Here is a 22,283-nt window from a genome sequence, read left to right on the forward strand (position 1 = left end):
GGGACAGCTGACCCCAGCTGACCAAAGGGATATTCCATACCATATGACGTCATGCTCAGCATATAAAGCTGGGGGAAGAAGGAGGAAGGGGGGGATGTTCGAAGTGATGGTGTTTTGTTTTCCCAAGTAACCGTTACGCGTGATGGAGGCCTGCTTTCCTGGAGATGGCTGAACACCTGCCTGCTGATGGGAAGTAGCGAATGAATTCCTTGTTTTGCTTTGCTTGCGTGCGCGGCTTTTGCTTTACTTATTAAACTGTCTTTATCTCAACCCACGAGTTTTCTCACTTTTACTCTTCTGATTCTCTCCCCCATCCCACCAGGGGGGAGTGAGCGAGTGGCTGGCTGGTGCTTAGCTGCCGACTGGGGTTAAACCATGACACCTGCCTTGAAGGATAACTATGACACAAATCAGCAGCTAGGGGGGTTTTCAGCTTCTCACTTTGAAATGTCATTCAGCATGATAGCAACTATCATTTAAAACCATTCTGCTCTCCCTCTTCCACCCTCAAAGGGAAGTGGCACTTTTTGCTCGCAAACACCGAGTTTTCACTAGTGCCTCCAGGGAGCCGCAGTGTGGTCCATGCTCAGGAGCAAGGAGAGGCTCTGCAGCTGCCGAGTCACCACGCTCTGCGCAAGTCACTACTGAGCACACCTAAGAATAACTCCCTCTGGATCAGGCATCAGCAGTAACATCTCACCTCTGCCATAGCAGGCAACAAACACACAGCTCCTAAGCCAACCACAGAAAATTCAGTTGTTTCAAAATACTAATGTTACTCACAGCTACCTCAATGTAAACCTTAAAAAAGAAGCTTTGTGGACATGGAATATCCATTCCAGTGGGCATTTATTTATCCTTTTGGATGCAGCCAGGCTGCCTGCATCCTACACCAACAAGCATATTGTAAAGTAGGAGGCAAATCTGTCATAATTAGGGCTCACGGGGCATAAAAGCAAGTGCGGGGATCTTTGAAAGAATAATTTCAGCAGATGTCACTAAATTCTGTTCTCCCTAACTCAAGGGTATCCCTATGGAGTCCAGCAGTATTATTTAGCATTCCCATCAAGACATCCAACTCTGATTTGTCCCTGAACATGCTATTTCTGAGCATTAATTTATTAACCTTATATTTCTCTTTAAAATAGAGTACAATCGTGCCACTTTGCAGCTAACCAGTAGTAACATGAATCTTGGTGAAAAAGATTGTTACATTTATCTCCTGAAACGACTCTGCAAAAGAATCAGGAGATCACATATCTTTGATCTCATACTAAATATTGTTTTCTAACTGTATCAGAAAATCTTAGGATATCTGCTACAGCATCTCATGGTTCAGTGTACAGACAGGTTTATCTCAGTTACAACACAAAAGGTCCCTTTCCTCTCATTCGGTATGTTGGCATAACTGACTATGAATGATTAAAACTTCTCTGAAACTTGGAAGAAACTGCTCTGGGTTCAAAACTGCATTTGCAGCAAAGCTTATCTGTTGCTCTGTAAAGACCCTTTGACATATCCTAGGAGAAATGCATTATAAGTTCCTTGATTTATTTTTTTAGGATCTCATTTCGAAAGGTAGGGCAATACCTTTCTAGTGCTGACAGCTGCTCAATCTTGGGAATGTGAAAAGTATAGCAAAGTCTAAGAAAAGGGCTTATTTAAAAAAAAAAAAAGAAAGAAATGGAAAGAGTTATTATATAAAAGCTAGTAAAAGAAAATCTGAATATTAGCCCCTAACTTCACCTTCAAGCCTTAATGGACTTTGACTTTCATCATATTACTGCTGAATGAAAATTTCTTCACTTGAAGACACAATGATAATTTTCATAATTCATCCTTAATTACTTCATAATTCCTGAATTAAAGCACCTTAATTTGATTGCAAACAAAACTCTCTGATGTCCTACTTCTAAGACCTGCAAAATCTAAAGCATATTTAGGACTTGTTTTCCCATGAGCTAAGAAGGATCTTATTATTAAAAGCTGTAGACACACAGCTGAAGAAATATCAACAATAATATTCTCCATGCATCTCATTTTCTGACATAAATGAATTTGTAAAATAGGAATTGAAGCTGACATCTGCTCTTGGAAGAAGCGTTAATGAGAATTTAAAGCTGCTAGTTGAATTCTAGCTACTACTAATTTAGAATATAGTTTGTCATAAGAGGAAATGTTTTTTTAGTTTTTCCCACAGACAAAAAAACCCCCAACAAATCACAACAAAACATGGTCATTTAAATCAAACCTGAATATTGCAATTTTAAAGTCTTCCTATATTAAGAAAGTTACTGCCAATATTAAAAATGAGAGAGGAAACAAGTTTGCTTGTACAGAGCTATTCTTCAGGAGCTAAGACAGGTGAAAATGATACCGTTTAGTGCCCATGAAGAATTACCTGAAACACACTTCCCCGGGCTGCAGTGTCTTTATACACATTCTGAGATTTCCTAGCCTTGCTAAAATTATTTTAAACAACATCCTGGTTTTTAACAGTGTCATGGCATACAAAGAATCTTTGAAAAATCATCAGTTTAACTCATTAACTCATTCAGCATCACTGAATCCAAGCAAAAATTCAAGGCACATTTAACACACAGCATCACTGATCAAGATCAAGCAAAAATTCAAGGCACATTTAACACATACCTGGTGCCATTTGTTTTGTTTATCAATGCATTTGTTTTAGACAGCTGTGTCTGAAAAACAGCACAATATACAGCTGCATCTTGAATGTGGGCATGCAAGGATACAGTAGTTCTCTCTGAAAAGTCAATAATTATATACAGCTCTCATAAGAGTTTAAGAATATAACTGCAACCTCTTTTATTCAGCTGTGTGGTAATTCAGAGTTAATGCTGATTTCCTTTTCCATGGCTTGAATTTGGGGGACAGTCTCTCCTGATTTAGGGTCTCACACCAAAATGACAGTTATAAAACTAACAATGTGCCCATCAGACAAAGGGAAGATACAGACTTATGCATTTCAATGAAACAATCATAATATTAAATATTAAAACATATATTTCTGCTCAATCCAAGCATTGCCTTTAGCCATATTGTATTAAATGTTACTATTGGATGTAAAACAATGCATTTCTGAGTTACCAATAAGCCAGTCTCATTAAAAGGCTGTCAACACATCAAGTGCATCAATGGAGAGGTTAATGTAATCAGCTGGTATGAAGCTGGACAATTCTTGATAGAAACATCACAAGCCCCATAGTAATCTACTAACGAAACCTTCAGCTGGGCTTGTGTACTGTACAGGAACAGAAGGAGATGAAGCAGCAGAAAAATGTTAATGGACACACATGTCTAATGTGTTACCTTAAAACTAAGAGCAAGGTTAGGCCTTGCAAGTACTAGTATCCTCTGGTTTTGTCACAATCTTTGGCCATGTCTGGCTAATGTAAACATAATACGTGTAGTACTGTAAATGTAGTACAGTTGGTTTGGTATCTCCAAACTCTGAAGACCAACATCTCATAAAAACAAGCTGCTCAGCAAGGAGGTTCATTGCAGAAGGAGACAGACCTGTGACAGAGCCACCCCTGATGCTGCTGCACCCTTTGCAGTGTCTGCTCCCTTTGGAGTGATGGTAAATGTGGTGATTTGGGTCTGCTAACCTCTCCTTCATGCAAGATAGTTTGCATGTTGCCCAGTCTCTGGTGTTTTACCCCACGGGCTATTTTTTATGATACCAACTCTGCATTGCTCGCCTCCTTCCACATGGGGAATGAGAGACGTATACCTTAATGACTTACATATACAAAACAAAGAAATCACTATGTGATGATTGAGAAAAAATGTGGTGAAGGAAAGAAGGAAAAGGACAGATGTTTCTTACAGACAAGTACAGTATTAGAGTAGCAAGCAGATGAAGACATGAAGACATGCAATGTGGGAAACAGTAAACATCAGTAGCCCTGGTAAGGGTTTGGTGAATGCCCTTTGCGCATTCCCTACCTATATTTCTCCCAAGTGCCTCTGTAAACCCCCCAAGGTCGCAATGCTGCATCTAGTAAACACTGTCAAGATTCTTCAAGTGGTTCCGTATTGAAAACAGACTATATAATTAATGCTGCGTGAAAGCATTCTCACATTTGCAAACTATTGACAAAATCAAGGCGCTAGAAAACTGAACAGCTCACTCTATGCATTATGTATGCACAGCACGAGAAACTAGGGAAATCATGCTTTTTGTGCAAAACAAGAAGATGTATTAGTCTAATTCTCCTAATGTTTTGAGTGTTTGGGGCTACTTGACATTTTAAAATGAGTGAGTCTATACTTACAATTTTATGTGTTTTGCTACTGGAATGCAATTTTCAAACTGGATAAAAACTCTCTCTAGTGCTAAAGCAATTATGACATTACTGTCCACTTTAAAAAAAAAATCCTTAAAAATTCAGGATAACAGAATGGCTCATGGATCTATGACATGCGGCTCAGTAGAGAAGCTGAAAAAGTCTGAGTTTTCTTTACATATCTAAGTAAATTCACAAAATCTTACACTTTATTTTAAGGGTTGGACCTGGGGTTCAAGTAATGTGCAAAATGAGCACCAGGATGAGCATCCCAAGAAAATACATCAAAGTTTAATCGTGCCCTAATAGACTCACTCACTCTAGCTACCAAGTTTGTTCTCTTTATTCATTTCAAAGTGCATTATAACAAATGTAAAGCTGCTAAGAACTGCTGAAATGATGGCATTGGCAGGTGACGTGCTCTTCCCATCCCCAGATGCAGGATGGAGAGGAGCAGTATAAGAAACAGAGGGCCAAGACAGCAAGAGAGGCAGCCCATTTTTGCTGTAGAAAGGGGAACAGCATGGACAACAGGAAGAAAAGTTGAATGAAGACCCATGGAAAATGCCTGGGGAATTAGACCATCAGCTCCAGCTTCAGCCTTGAGGGGGGACTACTGCTTCTGCTGCAGAGGACTCCTACTCTTCGGGGCAGTAGCCACTGCCTCGCTCACCTTCATTTCTTCTTAGGCGGGAAGAGCCCAGGATTCACCCATTCCCACTTTCTGTCTCAGTCATTGCCTTGGGACAGCAATGACTCACAAGCCGGGAGCATTCACTCACTTCTCCCTGACAGGAGCCAAGAACCGAGTTCCCAGCTTGGTCACGTAAAGGCAGGTTCAAGTCTCCTAGTGTTCCCGGTTAGTTTTACTGTATTCTCAGTTCACTTGCTTGTAAAGCAAACAGCAAAACCAAAATACTTCAGACCTTCAAATCTGGGTCTGGAAGGTAACTGTGCAATTATCTTGAAATAGATTAACAGTAAAAGAAAGAGAAACTCTTTCTGGGCTAAGCTGTTTAATGTGTTTCTGTAGTGAGCTCATTTGGCCGTAAACAATTAAGAGATGGAGACTGGCCTTTAAAAATGAGGTGTGAGAAAGACTGTGACAGGGAGGGTGGATATGTAAGTAATATTTTGGCTTAGCCCATGAGAAGCAAAAAGCTACAGTTATGCTGTAAGATGTCTTGGGATCACCAGACAGAAATTATTACCAGAAAATGGAGTGTTGAACAGAACAACTGCAGTGTGTGTAAGAGGAAATTTCATGCTCAAAAACATTTCAGGATCAATACCTTCAAGAATACTGTCCTCTATTCGTCTGCAAAAAACAGTCATAGCTCAGACAGTGTCAATAAACTTCCCTACCAAATATGTCTGTGAGAAGACATCTTATTCCTCATGCATGTTTATGTCATGACACCTTCAACATGAGTGTCAATGGCAATTAAAAGGTCACTGAGATTTTTTTTTATGGAAGTCTAAAAACCTTATTAGCTTTTCTATATTTGTTGCTTTTGCCTTCACCTAAAGCTGCCCTCAATGATGTCAGTAACAAAACCAGTTTCAGTAGGCTCAGAGCTGGCCCTTAGGAAGCTCCACCCAACATCTAATAAAACACTAAATCAAACCATCAGCTTCTTTACTGCAATAGTTTAAAAATGTGCAGAAATAAATGTACAAAAAGTTTTCTATACTTCAGGCATTTTTAGGACTACTTATCTTAAAGAATATCCAGTGCCTATTCAATGACTTCAGTATGACCTTTCTTTCCGAATTTTTAAGATAAACGATACATTTGATGCCAACATCACAAGCACAAGCAGCATATATGCATACTGCTCATGAGTCTAAACCAATAGTGTTATGAGCATTCACAGGAACAGAATAAAAATATCACCAAATGCCTTTTCTCCATGACTTCTGAAAGATGGCTTTACTTACACTCAGCAGGAGATGATGAAGTCTTTTGCCTGATCATGGAATGCTGCTGTGTGTAAGACTTCAGGGACTGACTAAGAGGTGCTTACTGCTGTGCTAAAGGATTTTAATTTACTTAAAATTTGGGGCATAAAAGCTTTTTCCTTTTACTGACATACATTTTATTGAATTCTAAACTGCATATTAAAGTTCACAGCTATTAAAGTGACTCATTGTATATATTCATGGATACCTCCACAAAGGAGCACAAAACACTCTGTACTAAGCTTTTTTCTTCATTTCCTACGTTTTTATTTCTCTTTATATTTTCAGGAAAGAGAGAAGAAGATATACAGTCTATTCCATAGCTATTCCATTATTCAAAAACTAGCCTTACTCTGTAAAACACAAATCCTGATTTTATAAAGCCCAAGAAATGAATTTTGACTACAGTGCTGAAGAGGCTGCAAGGGGAAGCCTCCACTCACTGGACACCTGGGATACAAATACTACCTAACATAGGGAGGTGCCATTGTGAATATAGCCAACTGCACCAAAACCCCTAAGAAGGCTTGTTCTTGTCCACAAATTTCTGCACACACTTGTCTTATTTCTCACCTTCACTTTTCCATTTTAGATCATGAAACCCTGCACAGACTTGAGATGTCAAGCATGCATCATAAGACTTTCCACAGGGCTTCTGTGCTTCTGCCAGGCCCTTCATTGTGGTCAAATTGTGGTTGAGGTGGTCAAAAACTTGGAAAGAAGGGCCTCAGAATAAGATAGAGTAAGCTGAAAAGCAGCAGAAAAACTTTTTCAGCTAGAGATCTAAACAAGTTGGGTCTGTCTCTTGTAATGTAGATTTTGAGCTCTTTAGCCTCTCATAAGCTATCAGTGCTGCTAGTCCAAGCCTGAAGAAAGCTTTGGGTTTGCCTACTAAGTTTTTCAGAAGCTGGCAGAAAACAAGCTAGTGGTTGCTACAATGACTCTTCTAAAGCCTTTCCTTAGGGACAAAGCCAATCCTTCAGGCAATGCATACTGCCAAAGCTTCTGACATCTTGTAAAGAAGACTTTGACAAGCTGTATGGACCTCAGGGGAAAAAAAAGAATAGGTGGTTTAACAATTTGATCTGATGGTGGGAAAAAAAGCTTTGGCTTGAGGAGTTGCTTCTGAAGAACAGCTTGGTTCATTTCTGAGATGCATAGTTGGAAAGTCTCTATAGGGATGCATCAGTGGAACTGACATCAGGTTTTCCTCATGGATCTCTCTGGTGAAGATAATTTGGCTCTGGAGAGCATGTGACAGTAGAGCTTCTCAGACTGAGACATGCACCAATTTACCCAGTACTATGGACAGGAACCACCATGAGAATGAGATGGTGGCCAGGACAGAAAATACCAAGAAACAGTTCCTCCTGTTTCCTGCATCTAATATGATTCCTCTGCCTAAAATCCCAATATGAGGATGTTGTGGTTTAACCACACTGGGTGCCAAAATGACTGGGGTGGTTTAACGCAGCAGGCAGCTAAACACCACACAGCTGTTTGCTCAGTCCCCACCCCCCGCAATGGGATGGGGGAGATGATTGGGGAAAAAACAGTAAAATTCATGGGTTGAGATAAAGACAGTTTAATAGGACAGAAAAGGAAGGGAAAATAATAATAATGATGATGATGATGATGATAAAAGAATATACAAAATAGGTGATGCACAATGCAATTGCTTACCACCCACCGACCGATGCCCAGCCAGTCCCCGAGCAGCAGTCACCACCCCCCGGCCAACTCCCCCAGTTTATGTACTGAGCATGACGTCACATGGTATGGAATGTCCCTTTGGCCAGTTTGGGTCAGCTGTCCTGGCTGTGCCCCCTCCCAGCTTCTTGCTGGCAGGGCATGAGGAGCTGAAAAGTCCTTGACTGGTGTAAGCACTGCTTAGCAACAACTAAAACATCGGTGTGTTATCAACATTGTTCTCATGCTCAATCCAAAACACAGCACTGTACCAGCTACTAGGAAGAAAATTAACTCTATCCCAGCTGAAACCAGGACAGAGGAATATGAGTCACACAACTCATATATATTTGCCTGACTTCCCACTGTTAACATGCAAGGCTGGGAAGGAGCATAATGAGAAAAAGCTCAGATAACCTTTGAGAGAGCTAGTTCAAGAAACAGAGATTTCTTATCAACGCTGCAGAAGATCCCAATATCGAAATGCTGAGCACTGAAGTAGAAATCTTTGCGGAGAGAATGAACTCCACTTGAAAGGTAAAGTTAAATCTCTGCTGCTATAAACTTTATAATGAATAGTGATACCAAGTATAACAAACTAGAAATTGTTGTCACTGGAGTAGGCGATTTTATCATGACTTTTACTGAGAAGACAGCAATTCAAAATGCTGGAACAGAGTGCAACGGGAATTGGAAAGAAGATGCCAGGGAAAATATTCAGGGACTGTAATGAAGGAAGCTGGTGACTGAATCATAAACGCTATCAGGCTGTCTATAGGTTAAGCCCTGAGCCTTTGTTTTACTTAAAATAGGAGAAGACAAAAGACTCCTACCTACCATATTCAAGAACATCCGTGGCTTCCTTCTACATTCCTGTAAGGACTTTTAGCACAACTTCCCTCTGACATGAATATAGGTATAAAGCCCTGCACAAGAATACAGTAGAAGCTACCTAAATTGGCACTCTGATAAACAGCAAGTCTCTCTGCTGTCAAAGAACACGTTCAGTGCAGCACACTGTGATGACTCAAGCAATGAGCACATCACATCTAGTCAAATGACTGTCCTGCTGCAGTTGTTTGCAAGCCCGTATCATTCATGTGTCAATTAAAAATGGCTAAAAGGCCTTTTTGCTGTTAGACTCCGTGTTATTTTACCTGAATCTACCATTTCTTCACAACTAATGAGAGTTTCTTTCATTAATGTTACTTGTAATGTATAGGCACAATGCTTACTTTCTGAGCAATTCATGACATGAAAGAGAGTCTCCCTCATCAGAATCTATTGCTGTTAGCATCTGAAAATGGCACTGATCCCAAACCTTCATACTTCTGTTTCTATAGTGACTTGCCACCTGGACAGATTTCACTGCACTTCCACATTGTCTCCAGGGCTCTTCTTTTCTGTTTCCTCCTAAGAACTCCAGCTACTCAGTTTCTTTAAGACAAAAAACCCACATTCTCTCTTTCATTAGAAGCTGTCAACTGGAAGACCCCACCATAAGTCTGTGGCTTCCTGTGTAAAACTGAATAGCACAAGTTTAAATTATATTAGCCTTGCCTAAGCGGCACTGCTGTGTGGATGAAGTACAACACATCATGTGAAGTTTGCTGAGGGATGAGCAGAGCAGCTGAGGCTTCATGCATCATTCTGCAGCCAGATGTACTTCCTTCTCACCACTGAAAATTCCCCCACTGTGCTCTGTGTGCAGACTGGCCATGTGTAAGACTTTGCAGGGATCTCCTTGTGTATGTGTGTGCAGGGTACTGTGCTCACTCACTTGTTTCTTAACACCCTAACTTCCAAGCAATTAACGTACTCCCTCGCCTTTACATATTCAGAAAATGACAAGGTCATAGTATGTTTAGGAGAAAGGGCAATAACCTGAGTAAATATTTTGATAGACTTCTTTAAATAGTCCACAAAAGGAGATCTGTACCTTCATTTACCAAAAAAAACCCAAACAAACCCAAAACATACCCCCCCCCCCCTTAATTTGTTCTCTTAATGAATGTAACTTGAAAATCGTTCATGGGTACGGTCTGCTGGAAGTTCTCAAGATGCCGGTTGGGTGCGCCTTTTCGCCTACAGACCGAGCTGACTGTTCTCACTCAGGAATGAAATGACTAGGAAAGTGTTCCAAAATCAGGAAGTTTAATGCGTTAAATGTGAATTTGAGACACTGCTATACACAGAAGAAAGGCCAGTGGAAGAATACTAGTCTGCAGCCAGTAGAGGGAAACAAGTGAAGTTATTATGGGCAGAACAGACCTTTCCCCACTCTGAAAGCACAGCTGGGCGAGTTTGTCATCAAAACCTAAACCAGAAATTAAAAAAAAAAAAACCACCAAAAACCAAAAAAAACCCAAAACCACCCCCCCCCCCCCCTTATTTTGTTCTCTTAATGAATGTAACTTGAAAATCGTTCATGGGTACGGTCTGCTGGAAGTTCTCAAGATGCCGGTTGGGTGCGCCTTTTCGCCTACAGACCGAGCTGACTGTTCTCACTCAGGAATGAAATGACTAGGAAAGTGTTCCAAAATCAGGAAGTTTAATGCGTTAAATGTGAATTACTGCAGTTAATCAGGCTTTTCATTAGCATATGGCTAGTTTATAAACTATTCTGAAATGTAACATTTCCAAAGGATCATATAACAGCACTTCCAAATTTTTCAGCATTTAACCACCACTACGTGCTTAACCTATCAGAACCAACAAACTGTGAAAACCATGAAACAGCACTGGAAAAACAGAATTTGAAAGAAGCAAGTGATTTAATCGCACCTCAGCCCTAAAGGCAATGACCATGAAGTTCAAATAGTTAAGGTTTATCCTGTAACCACGAGAACACAAGGGGAAGGCTGTAAGATTAGTGGGCATTTTGACTAAACAACCTTACCTTGCAACTAGTTGGCACAACATGATGCATTTTTTTTATTTTTATAAGTACCTTCCATGAAAAGGGAATGGAAAGCAATCAGAGTGGCAGGCTGTGAGACCTGCTGACTGGTTGCACAATAAAGGCTAAGCCATGAAGTGAAACCCTAGGAGCTGCTGCATCTTGAAATATCATAAAACTGAACAACTTCTATCTGGAGTAAACCTGTTTGGTATTTCCCTTGAATACACGGTGCACTTGGCACCGTAATTTCTTTTAAACAATGATTGGCATCAATGCTGTTGTGGTTGCATTCATTTTCTTCAGGGGATTCACTTAAATAACTACTAGTATTAACTATTTGAACTTATTTGTATTCTGATAACATCCACCATATTGTTGGCACTGTCCACCCACACAAGAGAAAACTGCCCTTTTTTAAAGACTTCACAATCTGAGATCAGTTGAATGTTGCAATACTGCAAAGAAAATTTGAGTTCAGAAACAACACATAGCATTATGATTATCAGATCAGTACCTAAATTAGGGTGCAATAAATCTTGGAAGGCCAGAAATTACTGAATCAAGATAAAAGCTCAAGATACGTTAATCAGTACATTCTAGAAAGGAAGCACAGGTCTTTGTTTTAAGACACTGAAATCTTTATTAATAAAGCTGGGGTTTCAATGATGCTGAAAGCAATTAGACAATGAGTTTCAAAGGGAGCTGCACATGTAAATTCCTGTGTCTCATTTGAAAATCCCAGCCAACAGCAGCAATCATGTTTGGTTTAAATCATCATATCATCATGGGAAACAAATCCATTAGTCTTTCATTCCAGGCAAGAATGAAATGTGGGTGAGGGAGCAAACATGGTGGGAACATGGGTATCTGCAGGTGATTTATGCGCATGTGCTGAGCTAATAAAGAAAGCAAAGTTCAGAACGACACCGACAGCAGTGAAGGCAAACTATATCCTGGAAGGATGACAGTGATTGTGCAGATTACGAGAAAACAATCAGAAGTGACAGCCAACCTTCATCCTCTGTGGAGGCAAGTAGCATCATCTGTAAAGAATACCTTACCATCCACTTCTTTTTGCTGAAGGGATTTTTTGGGGTGGGGAAACAACACATGATTTTCTTTGCTGTGTTCTGCAGTTTTTCAAATCCATCCTCTTTGCCTGAATATTGGTAACACATAAATATGCTACTTACTCCCTCATGCGTTTCAGTTTGGTCTCAGCCATAGTGCTGTTGAGAGCTCTGAATCCCTGGGGCACCCCTGGAGACACTCCGGTGACAGTCCCCGAGCCTACAAATCAATGCACAGACACATAACCTTATTCACCTTCATCTCCGAGCTCTATTGCAGAGTCAAGGGCAGTCAGAAGGAGGAAGACTATTCCTGTTTCTCACAAGGTAGTGCCACATTAATTAAAGATTAATTAGATTATTAAATGCACATTAAGGGCAACTCCTTTCTGAGGGACAAGTAGATTTATAGTTTAAAGGCACCAGAATTGTAACAACAATTTTCCTTCTGTGTAGCGTACAGGGAATTACATTACAACAGAAAGAACAGTCACTTGAGGAAGTGCTGGGACAGATAAATAGTCAACAAAATGAAATTTGCTTAGACAATATGTATTTTCCTCCATTGTTCTTGCACTTATTTATAAGAGTAAGAAGCTTCTTCCTAACAGGCGAGTCTCTCCTTTAGCTTGATCATTACTGTGAACTGAAAGTATTTAACTTATGACATCACTTTCCCCTTCAGATGAAGGTACTCTTTTTGTGTGTGTGTGTGTGTACATATATATAAACGTATCTGTATATGTAAATACAGATATATATATGTGAGAAATATACATATGCATATACACACATGCACATTCTTTCTGTTTACAGGCCTCGTGGGCTGTTGCAATATTTAAGGACCTAATGTTCACAGACCGCTGTGGTACTCATCTACAGGAACACAGAAGTGTTAATCACAGAGGACTGTCAGGGTTATCAGCTCAAATATCCTGCAATTTCATGTTGCCAGTCCATCATACCACACAAGTCCCTGCTTAACTTAAGGAATTTATTTATTTATTGCCCCTACTGCTCCCATTGCAAGACAATTCCAGAGCCTCACTGTGACCTGGTAGCTAAGATCTCTCCTCTAATTTCCCAGCAAAACTTCTTTATTGGCTAGTTCCTGCTCATTTTTCTCCTATGCCAGTCCTTTCCTTGGGCTTACTCAGTTCTTCCCTTCCCTTTTGCATACTCCTTTCATTTGTTTATAATTGGGAAAAAAAGATCCTACTTCAGCTTTCAATTTGCTAAGCCAAACAAAGCAGCTATTTTAGTTTCTTCTTGCAAAATATTTGGCATTAGAAATTCACTTCCCAAAAGAGGAGAACATATACCATGGTAGAACTACATCCTGCATAAAATGTGTGGGCTGTGGCCAAGTTCTGAACAGACGCGGGAGGGCTCTGCCTAGGATATGAACAAGCCAAAAGTCACACAAACACGCTAGCACAATGCCTTGTCTAAATGAACACGCTCTCCCCTCCTAGCAGGGGTTTTTAGCTTGGATGCAGCTGGTGTTTAGTTTGGATTGCATTAACATTGATCACCTACAGCCAGAGGGAGCTTGCAGCTACCTTCCTGCTATGAGCAGTATAGACACCCCCAGAGAGTACTGAATGCTTCCCTGGAATGCATAATCATGGCTTTCCCAGGAGATAAGCTCCGATGTCTTACATGATTCTAGATCCTGATCACATAAGGTTGAATACCGAGATTAAAACTTTCTGTCATGAGGGACCCTACTGAATCGCTCACCGTAAGTGTCTGCCGGATTCAGAACTTTGCTGGATTCAGAAGATAGGAAGCAGGCATGGAGAGAGACCACAGAAGAAATGGATTTCCGACTGTTATCTGGCTATGGACAAATGATTTGACTTTTTGAAACATTTTCCTAACTTCTCTTTACACCTAATGACTCACAGTTGTCTGGTGCCTAAGTATTGCAACTGAGGTATAGTTAACATAGTTTAAAAGATGAAAAATAACAAGCTCCATTCTTACTAGCAACCAATAACTTCACCCATCAATGCAAAAAACATTTCCCGATCATTTACTGTAACACAACACATGCATATCCGTACATTTTTACATGGGGTCTGTAAGCATTCAATTACTTTAGCAGCGTTGGAAAATTCACCATCCTCAGGGTGGCCCTGAGGAAACCCCAAGCACTATGCAAAGCAATGCTCATGACTTACTGGGTGGTATGCTCCTCTTTGAGTTGGTGTAGAATTAAGGTCCAGATGTGGGGCTTTGGGCTTCGAAAGCAATAAAAAATTGACGCCCTGAGCACCAGTGGTCTAAGGCAAATATAATCTTTGCATTCTCTTAAGAAAGAGAACATTTAACCACAGGCCTCAGCTAAATCCTAGTATTACCAATATTACAGGATATATCATTGTAGTAAGAGCTCAGCATACTCTTTCCGCTTAGTGGGTTCAATCTATTTATTGCTACAATATCTCCTTCTCCTCCAACATTTCATTATTAAAGACATCCTTCTTGTTTTTTCTGGGATTTCAGGCTAAATAATTTGTACTTTGTCTACTCTCCACATTGGCAGTTGGCCAAGCAAAACTTATTCTCTACATGAAAACTAATATCTATCTTCCTCTCCATTAAATATGATTTTCTGGGTACTATGAGGCAGCTGCAAGGACTAAAGATTGTAGGATGCTGCAAAGGTGTGGTTAGTCATAAAAAAAATGAGTTCTCAGTGAAAACTGGTAAGAGCTTTTCACGTTGTTGCTACAAGCAGCCTCAAAAATTTTTCCTGGGGTGATTCATAACCCACACCAACTTCTATCTCAGAGGTATTTTCTTAGAAGCAGTTACTTGATTAACAATATATTTTGCACCCAGCTTTGAGCAGTTTGCCTAACCATACATCAACACAGAACAAGGAACTATGCTTCTTCAAAAAGTGGCCAGATAACTATTTGCATGTTTTATGCAATATATCATTCTTGATTCATTAAACAAAATCAAATGAAACAACAAGAGCGCTGACTTGTCAAAACCAGGTACTGTGGCTTTCTAAATGTATTTCAAAGACAAATACTCTCCCAGCATCTAGCCTAGTACTGCAGAGAACAACATAGGGCAAAAGGGCAAAAGATCTTTGTCCTCTCAGGTCATGCAGCACCAATTTGGGGCTCTCACTGCATCCTTCTACTCTGTCGAAGGGAAGATGAAAGTATCTGTAGGGAAACAAATCCTCTGGTTGACATTTATTCACAAGTACTTACATTTAAAACAGGTGACTATGATTATCTGGTGAGACTTTTCATACATTATGGCCCAAAGGTATTCCTACCAACATTTCTGCTAACAACCCAATTATTGGTGATAGACATCTACTGCACCTCTTGGTAAGCCATTATGTGTTGTGAAGCTATTATCTCCACTGAATCATAGACTTCTGTTTGGATTTCGAATTTTTCTTCAGCTTTCACTGCTACATATGAGATCCTACAATGACTTTTTCTACAAAGCTTTCTAAAAAGCTCCTTAGAATCAGATGTATTTTCCTGAGTTTACGAACAATACAAAGTGACCCAACTGCCTCTAACTTTCTCCTCCTTTAAGCTAAGCAGATTTAGTAAATTGTAAAACCAGTTTTTCAAACTTCCTTTCATTTTGCAGTTCTTTTCTGGGATCTTCCCAATTTTTCAAATTTTATCAGCATGGACTATCTTATTTCAAATATACTCCACATGGAGCTGTATAGCCAACCCAAAATGAGCCTTGTACCACACTAAAGCACTGGTATTCACAGTGACTCAGTGGGAAATCTTGATGAGAAAGCTCAGTTACTTCAAAAGTCCTTTTACCCTTCAGCAAGTACCCTTTTACCTCAGTATAAACTGGGGTTTATACCAAAGAAAATCCACCTGTGGAAAAACAATGTATATTTATTGCATCCTCTTTATCACAGCCCTTGCTGACATAAAAAAAGTTCTAGTTTTATTCTACTCAGATGTTCTCTAGCACCTGCTTGAAATGGCACATAATTTTTTCACAATACCTTTATCAATGAAAGACACTACAAGAAATTCTGGCCAGGCCAGATTTCTGCATCTGCCCTATTATTGCCATGAAATCCGTACTGTTTTCAGGAGTAGCTATTATAATGATGTTGTACCTCTGTAGCTCAATAATATGGTATTGCCACTGCTAGTACCAGGCCACACGCTTGGACCTGAGTTTGCAAGGCTTCAGGTGTTGTCTGAACTTGTCTTGACCTGCCAGGAACTTTGATTTAATTGCTTAAGCTGTAACAGCAGTTCTTCTAATGACCAGGTAGTTGTGGCTATTTTGTTTTATTTCCGCTTATTTTTGTATCATACAACCCACATTTTTAGATGGATAGTAGTATTCTGTGCAGAATGACATATTTATAACTAACTTAAGTAAATTAATGTAGCGAAATACAGGCCTGGTACAACAGCTGATGCCTTGAAAAGTGGGGACAAAGGATGAGGTGTAAAGGACTACGGGCATGGGATGACAAGAGGTGAGGCACAGGCTGGCACTGGCAATCCCATGCCTATAACCAAATTGCTAGTGATCAGTTAAAGAAATGCAAACCTGGAAGAGGACATAACTAGCTTTAGGGTGAACAAAGAGAACAAGTATCTAACTTATGTAAAATGCACCATATACAGAAAATTTTGATGTAACATGAATTTGCAGCCCAGTGAAGAAAAAGCAAGGTATAAATGAATGTTAGCAAACACATTAAAATGATCTCAACTGCAGCTTTGTAGCTTGACATTGGAAGAACTTAATCATAGAATGGTTTGGGTTGGAAGGAACCTCTAAAGGTCATCTAGTCCAACCCCCCTGCCGTGGGCAGGGACATCTTCAACTAGATCAGGTTGCTCAGAGCCCCGTCCAACCTGACCTTGAATGTTTCCAGGGATGGGGCATCCACCACCTCTCTGGGCAACCTGTGCCAGGTTTCACTACCCTCAGCTAAAAAAACTTCTTCCTTATATCTAGTCTAAATCTACCCTCTTTTAGTTTAAAGCCATTCCCCCTTGTCCTGTCACAACAGGCCCTGCTAAAAAGTTTGTCCCCGTCTTTCTTATAAGCCCCCTTTTAAGTATTGAAAGGCTGCTATAAAGTCTGCCTGGAGCCTTCTCCTTTCTAGGCTGAACCCCAACTCTCTCAGCCTTTCTTCACAGGAGAGGTGTTCCACCCCCCTGATCATTTTCGTGGCCCTCTTCTGGACCCGCTCCAACAGGTCCGTGCCTTTCTTATGCTGAGGGCTCCAGAGCTGGATGCAGTACTCCAGGTGGGGTCTCACCAGAGCAGAGTAGAGGGGCAGAATCGCCTCCCTCGACCTGCTGGCCACGCTGCTTTTGATGCAGCCCAGGATACGGTTGGCCTTCTGGGCTGCGAGCGCACGTTGCTGCCTCATGTGCAGCTTTTCATCCACCAGTACCCCCAAGTCCTTCTCGGCAGGGCTGCTCTCCATCCCTTCATCCCCCAGCCTGTATTGATACTTAACTTAAAATAGTAAATGTTTAAACTTCCTCAGTGACGCTGAGCATACAAAGATAAAAGGGACCCTAGCAGATTTCTCTCTTATTATCGTCACATATATTTGTTTGGAACAGAACATAAATACCTAATTACTAACTCAGCTTGGAGAAAGGTTTTAAGTTTCAGCACAGACTGGTCAGAGATTTTTTTATTTATTAAAGCACAATCTAGTTCTTTAATATTATAAATTAAAAAGGCATCTTCTTGTTCTTAATACTGAAAGAAAAAGAAGAAGACAAGAGTCTCTTTAATACTAAAACTTTTTTAAAATACCACTGTCTGACTTTGGCTTATAATTTGGGTTTTTCCCAGAAGCCCTCAAGGCAATTCCTCTCTTTCATTAAAATAACAAAATATTGAACTATAGAGCTAAATTTTGTCCCTATTTCCACTTCTGCAAACCCACTGCAGACAATGATGCTGCAAATGCATAAATGAGTGCAGAATTTTAAGACTGTGGGATCTCTGTTAGTGTGAAGACAAACTGGACGTGAATGTTCCTTCCTCCAGTCCTAAGGATCCCCCTGACGTGGGACCCAGAAGGTGACCAGACATGATTCAGTGGCTACAAGACTATGACTGCCACAGCTTTGATTACCCCCTTTCATCCTTTTTCTTCTTTGGTTCTCTCTTCCCATCAGTCCATGCTCATGAGTAGAGGTGAAACAGAACTCAGCACTGGAGGAACATCTACAAGGAGGATTTCCCAGGCTTCCCCTACATTCTCGTGTCAGAGCCACAAGATAATACTGAGTCAGGTTTATCCCGACTGGATGAGTGTAAGTGAGGCAGCTAAACAAGACTGCGGTTCCCATGGGAGCCTTTGGGAACTCAGCTGGGCTTTCATGCAACCCACACGCAGGCTGCTGCTGGCACAGTCCAACCCGGTGGTCTTCGAGGACAGTGACTATGCCAGCCTCAGTAAATAGCCTTCTTTCACTTAAGTTTTCTTTTTAGCTTTTAGGTAGAACATAAGAAACCAGGCTTTCAAACTCTAAATTTATAGCAAGAACTTGCAAGAGATTTTAGGATTAAATTGCAAGCTTAAATTCTCAGTCATTTTTCTGTGCCTGTAATGAGATACTGTAAAATAAAATCAATATTATCCAAACCTGGATCATCATTTTTTAAAAAAATTTTAAATATTTTAATTAATTTTCTGTTATTCTTACCAGTACTAGAAACCATAAAACAACCTACATATCCTTAAATACTTTCCTCCAGAAAAAAGATGGAAGAAGCCAAGTTTTTAAAAGCTTTTGTTATAACATTCCATGCTTCTGACCATCATGTTTTATGGCTCTATTATTTTCAATAAAAGCACATAACTTAAATATGCCTTTTCTTTTGGCATATTTATACTTCTCTGCAGTAGATTAAGGAAGCAATTTTCAATAAGATCACATTTTTTGAGTTATTTTGTTGCAAAATGGAAATAATTGGACTGTGATGAATACAGACTGCTAATAGCTGCTTCCATTACATTTAAAGAAGAGATATCATCTTACCCAATGAGCTATTATTCAGGACACTCTCCAAATACTTGACCATTGCCTCAATATCACTGTCCTGTGGATAAATGAAATAAGGAATAGCATTAGTGTGAGCACAAACTTAAATATAAACACTATGTACAAGAGGTATGATCCCACAAACATAAAGGACATCACTTACACCAATGAGTGTCAACACTAGACTACAAAGGGTCTACATTGCTTAGTTTCTTCTCCTAAAACACCAGGCTTGGGAATGATGTTATATACAAACAATTGTTTACATCAGATTCCTTGCAGAACACAAGTGTGTAGAACAACTGTGCATGGAGTTTAAAAAAGGTATGTTTACTGTGGAGGGTGGTGTGCAATCTCTGAAAATACACCAGCATTTTATCATCGGTTAGTCCTGGAATATCTAAAACAATATTACATTGAAAAAGGCAAGTATGTACTTCTTAACTATGCCAGAATTTCTTATGCTTATGATAGCTGCCCACTGCAAATTAATACTCATGTTTCATGTAATTACATCTACTTACATATCTGGTAACAATGACTAATTGAAAAAATTTTAGTTAGGAAAAGATTTTAGCACTTTTCTATTTCAAGTATTCTGTTACCAGACAGACAATTCAAAGTTTTGCCATGGTACCTTTCATGAGAAACGCTGTTTGTGTACACAGACAAAATTTAAAGATCTGGCCATTAGTCAATGATTGTGCTCCAGGAAGCAGATCACAATTTTGTTAAAGCCCAAGAGAAACTTGGTTTCTAGAAGCTGCTGCCACATCCCATTCGACAACATGGCATTTCTTGGCTATTTAAAACTGAAAGTCAAAATCTTGACCTTGCTGAAAAATCTGCCAAAAATCTGTATTTTAAAAAATATTGAGAAGCCTATGGTTTTAAAATTTAAAACATTGGAATAAAAAGAAACAATATTGACCTCAGCTTCTATAATGGACAATCTGCTTTATGTTTCTCTGTGATCTTACTCAAAATGCTCATTCTAAGTTTCTCAAACTGAGGAACTGCCAGTATACCTTAACAGGATAACAATAATTGTTGGCAGTGACTGTCAGCTGGTTATTGACCTTTCGGTGCAAGTGAGAGCTGTTATGGATGAGCATGATCTAACTTCTTATAACCCTAAGTTGTTTCATGAGCTTACATTTGAAACAGACTCTGCTTTTTTAGCTGAGGTTTGCAAGATGGGAATCAGCTTCTTGGTTGGCCATTTCAACAGATAACTCAAAGGCTCGTAGGTCTGAAGGAGCCTCTTTGCCCTTTTGGAGCAGCCTGTGGGGTCCTGGCTAGATAAAGTCAGCACCAGGGCTTCCAGTTCTGCAGCCCATCCAAAGCGCCTGAGTCACCTCAGATGACCAAGCTAATCTGAACCTGCCTAACTGGGGCTTTTGCCAGTAAAGTGCCCAGGAAATGCTACAGAATGCATTCTATTTATATATACAATATATATTGAATATTGAATTAAGACAGACTTAATATTACAGATATAATTTCTCTGTCTTTGTAAAAGAAAAAAGATCAAATGAATCTTTAGGACTTCATTAAAAAGTTATTAAATATTTTTCATTCAAAACAGAAAATTGAGATTAATTTTCTGCTAATATAAATTTGTAATTATTTTTATTTTCATTATCACTAACAGTTAACTGCAAATCTATAGACAGACAGACAAAAACATGGTAAATGGCCACATACAATATTAATACAATTGCTTTAATGAAACCTTTTTTTCTTTTTTATGGGATAAAGATTGTAATTCCCAAACCTTTGAATTCTCACAACAGGACATCATATTTACTCCAAGTATCACAACAGAGCTGATTTCCTCTCATTACGCTGTAAGGCAAAAGATACACTTTCACCACTTTCATCACCACTGGTTTGCAAGGAAACTAGCTGTCTTAACTTGGCTATCTTGAAATAAAATTTCAGTGAGGAAGAGCATGTGGTTTTCACACAGTGGTAAATAGTTGAATAAATGGTTAATCAACTTACGCTGAGGTAGAAACTACCTGTGCCTTTTCTCCACTTGGGTTTAGCAATCCAAGAGGATTTCAGCTGTTTTATTTAATATGCTTATCTATTTAATGTATTTCTTTAATGTTTCTCTGTTTTGCAGAGAAAGCAGAGCCCTACAGAATAGGCAAGGGACTCTGACAGATGTGCGGAAGAGAGGCACTCTTACGCATAAGAGCCAGCGTGGATGAATGCTTGCACATTTCAAATTCAGAACGAACGAACGAACCCCTTTCTAACAAACAGCAACAGGCCATGCCAAGGCGCGTGTTAGGAATCCAGTGGAGCATTTTTTGGGTGACAGCACACAGACCACCCACAGCCGCTGGAGCTATGATAATTTATGCCAGCTGATTATCTGGTTTGACAATCTCAGAAGCGACCTGGAAATTGAAAATAGGAAGCTAATGTACCACATTAGTAAACTTTGTCATAATGAAGAGGGCAAATTTGTTATTACTGTCACTAAAAGAAAACACAAAGAACAAGGGGATAAACTGCAGTAAAAAAGCATCCATTAGCATCTCAGCTAAATCAAAGCCAATGAAAACTTCACTGTGCACTAACTTTTCAAGACGAAACCTCTCCTGAGCTTCATATTTTTAAATTTTTTTAGAAACAGTTTCTCATCCTCTTTCATGTTTTCCCCCTAATTAGAAACCAGTGTTCCTAGAAAAAAAACATGTAGAAAAGAGCCATTGGCTTGAAGAGGTAGAGGTCTGGAAAAGTAATTGGCAAATTGCTGCTGGAAATCTGGCAATCTGCATTTCTGCTCCAAAAGAGAGGGACAAAGGACGCTAAACTCCAATGCTACAACCAAGATGAGAGGTCCAGATGTGCTTAGGGTCTGATATCGGTGGTAACTCCACATCCGCAACTGGACAATGTAGCTGAAAACACACAGGCTGTATTGAAAGATATCAACATGGGAAAAATAGCTGTCTCAGCTCCCATCCTAAACCTTTAAAATTATACCATTCCAGTGCCTAACTCTACCTTCTTAACTGAAGAGGTGTTGCATCCCACGTAAGGCCACTACTTCTCAGTCTGTCTTGACATCTGTGGGAGCCTAATATAGCTTGAATAAATAGCTCAGATCTCTTTCTACATCATGCACCCCAATTGCACCATCAATTAGATGACTTTTCCGACCCCATGCTACTGCATGAACATCAGAAAATTTTTTTTAATAGTTGTTTGAAGTAATGGGGTCACCAGGGAGCACCACCAGATGCAGCATTTCTGCACTCTCTGCACAGAAGTAACTAGT

At 39.8% G+C, this 22,283-nt stretch overlaps 1 protein-coding gene across 1 annotated transcript in view; it reads right to left on the bottom strand.

Moving 5' to 3' along the window:
* NEK11 (NIMA related kinase 11) overlaps nucleotides 1–22,283 on the bottom strand; it is a 103,897-nt gene that overhangs the window by 6,541 nt on the left and 75,073 nt on the right. The window contains exons 13-14 of the mRNA XM_009280467.1: nucleotides 18,983–19,043; nucleotides 12,060–12,156 (exon numbers count right to left, since the gene is read on the bottom strand). Coding sequence (XP_009278742.1) covers nucleotides 12,060–12,156; nucleotides 18,983–19,043 — 158 coding nt within the window. The remainder of the gene's footprint in view (nucleotides 1–12,059; nucleotides 12,157–18,982; nucleotides 19,044–22,283) is intronic.

This window comes from Aptenodytes forsteri, unplaced genomic scaffold (assembly GCF_000699145.1).
Source record: "Aptenodytes forsteri isolate BGI_AS27 unplaced genomic scaffold, ASM69914v1 Scaffold523, whole genome shotgun sequence".
NCBI lineage: Eukaryota > Metazoa > Chordata > Aves > Sphenisciformes > Spheniscidae > Aptenodytes > Aptenodytes forsteri.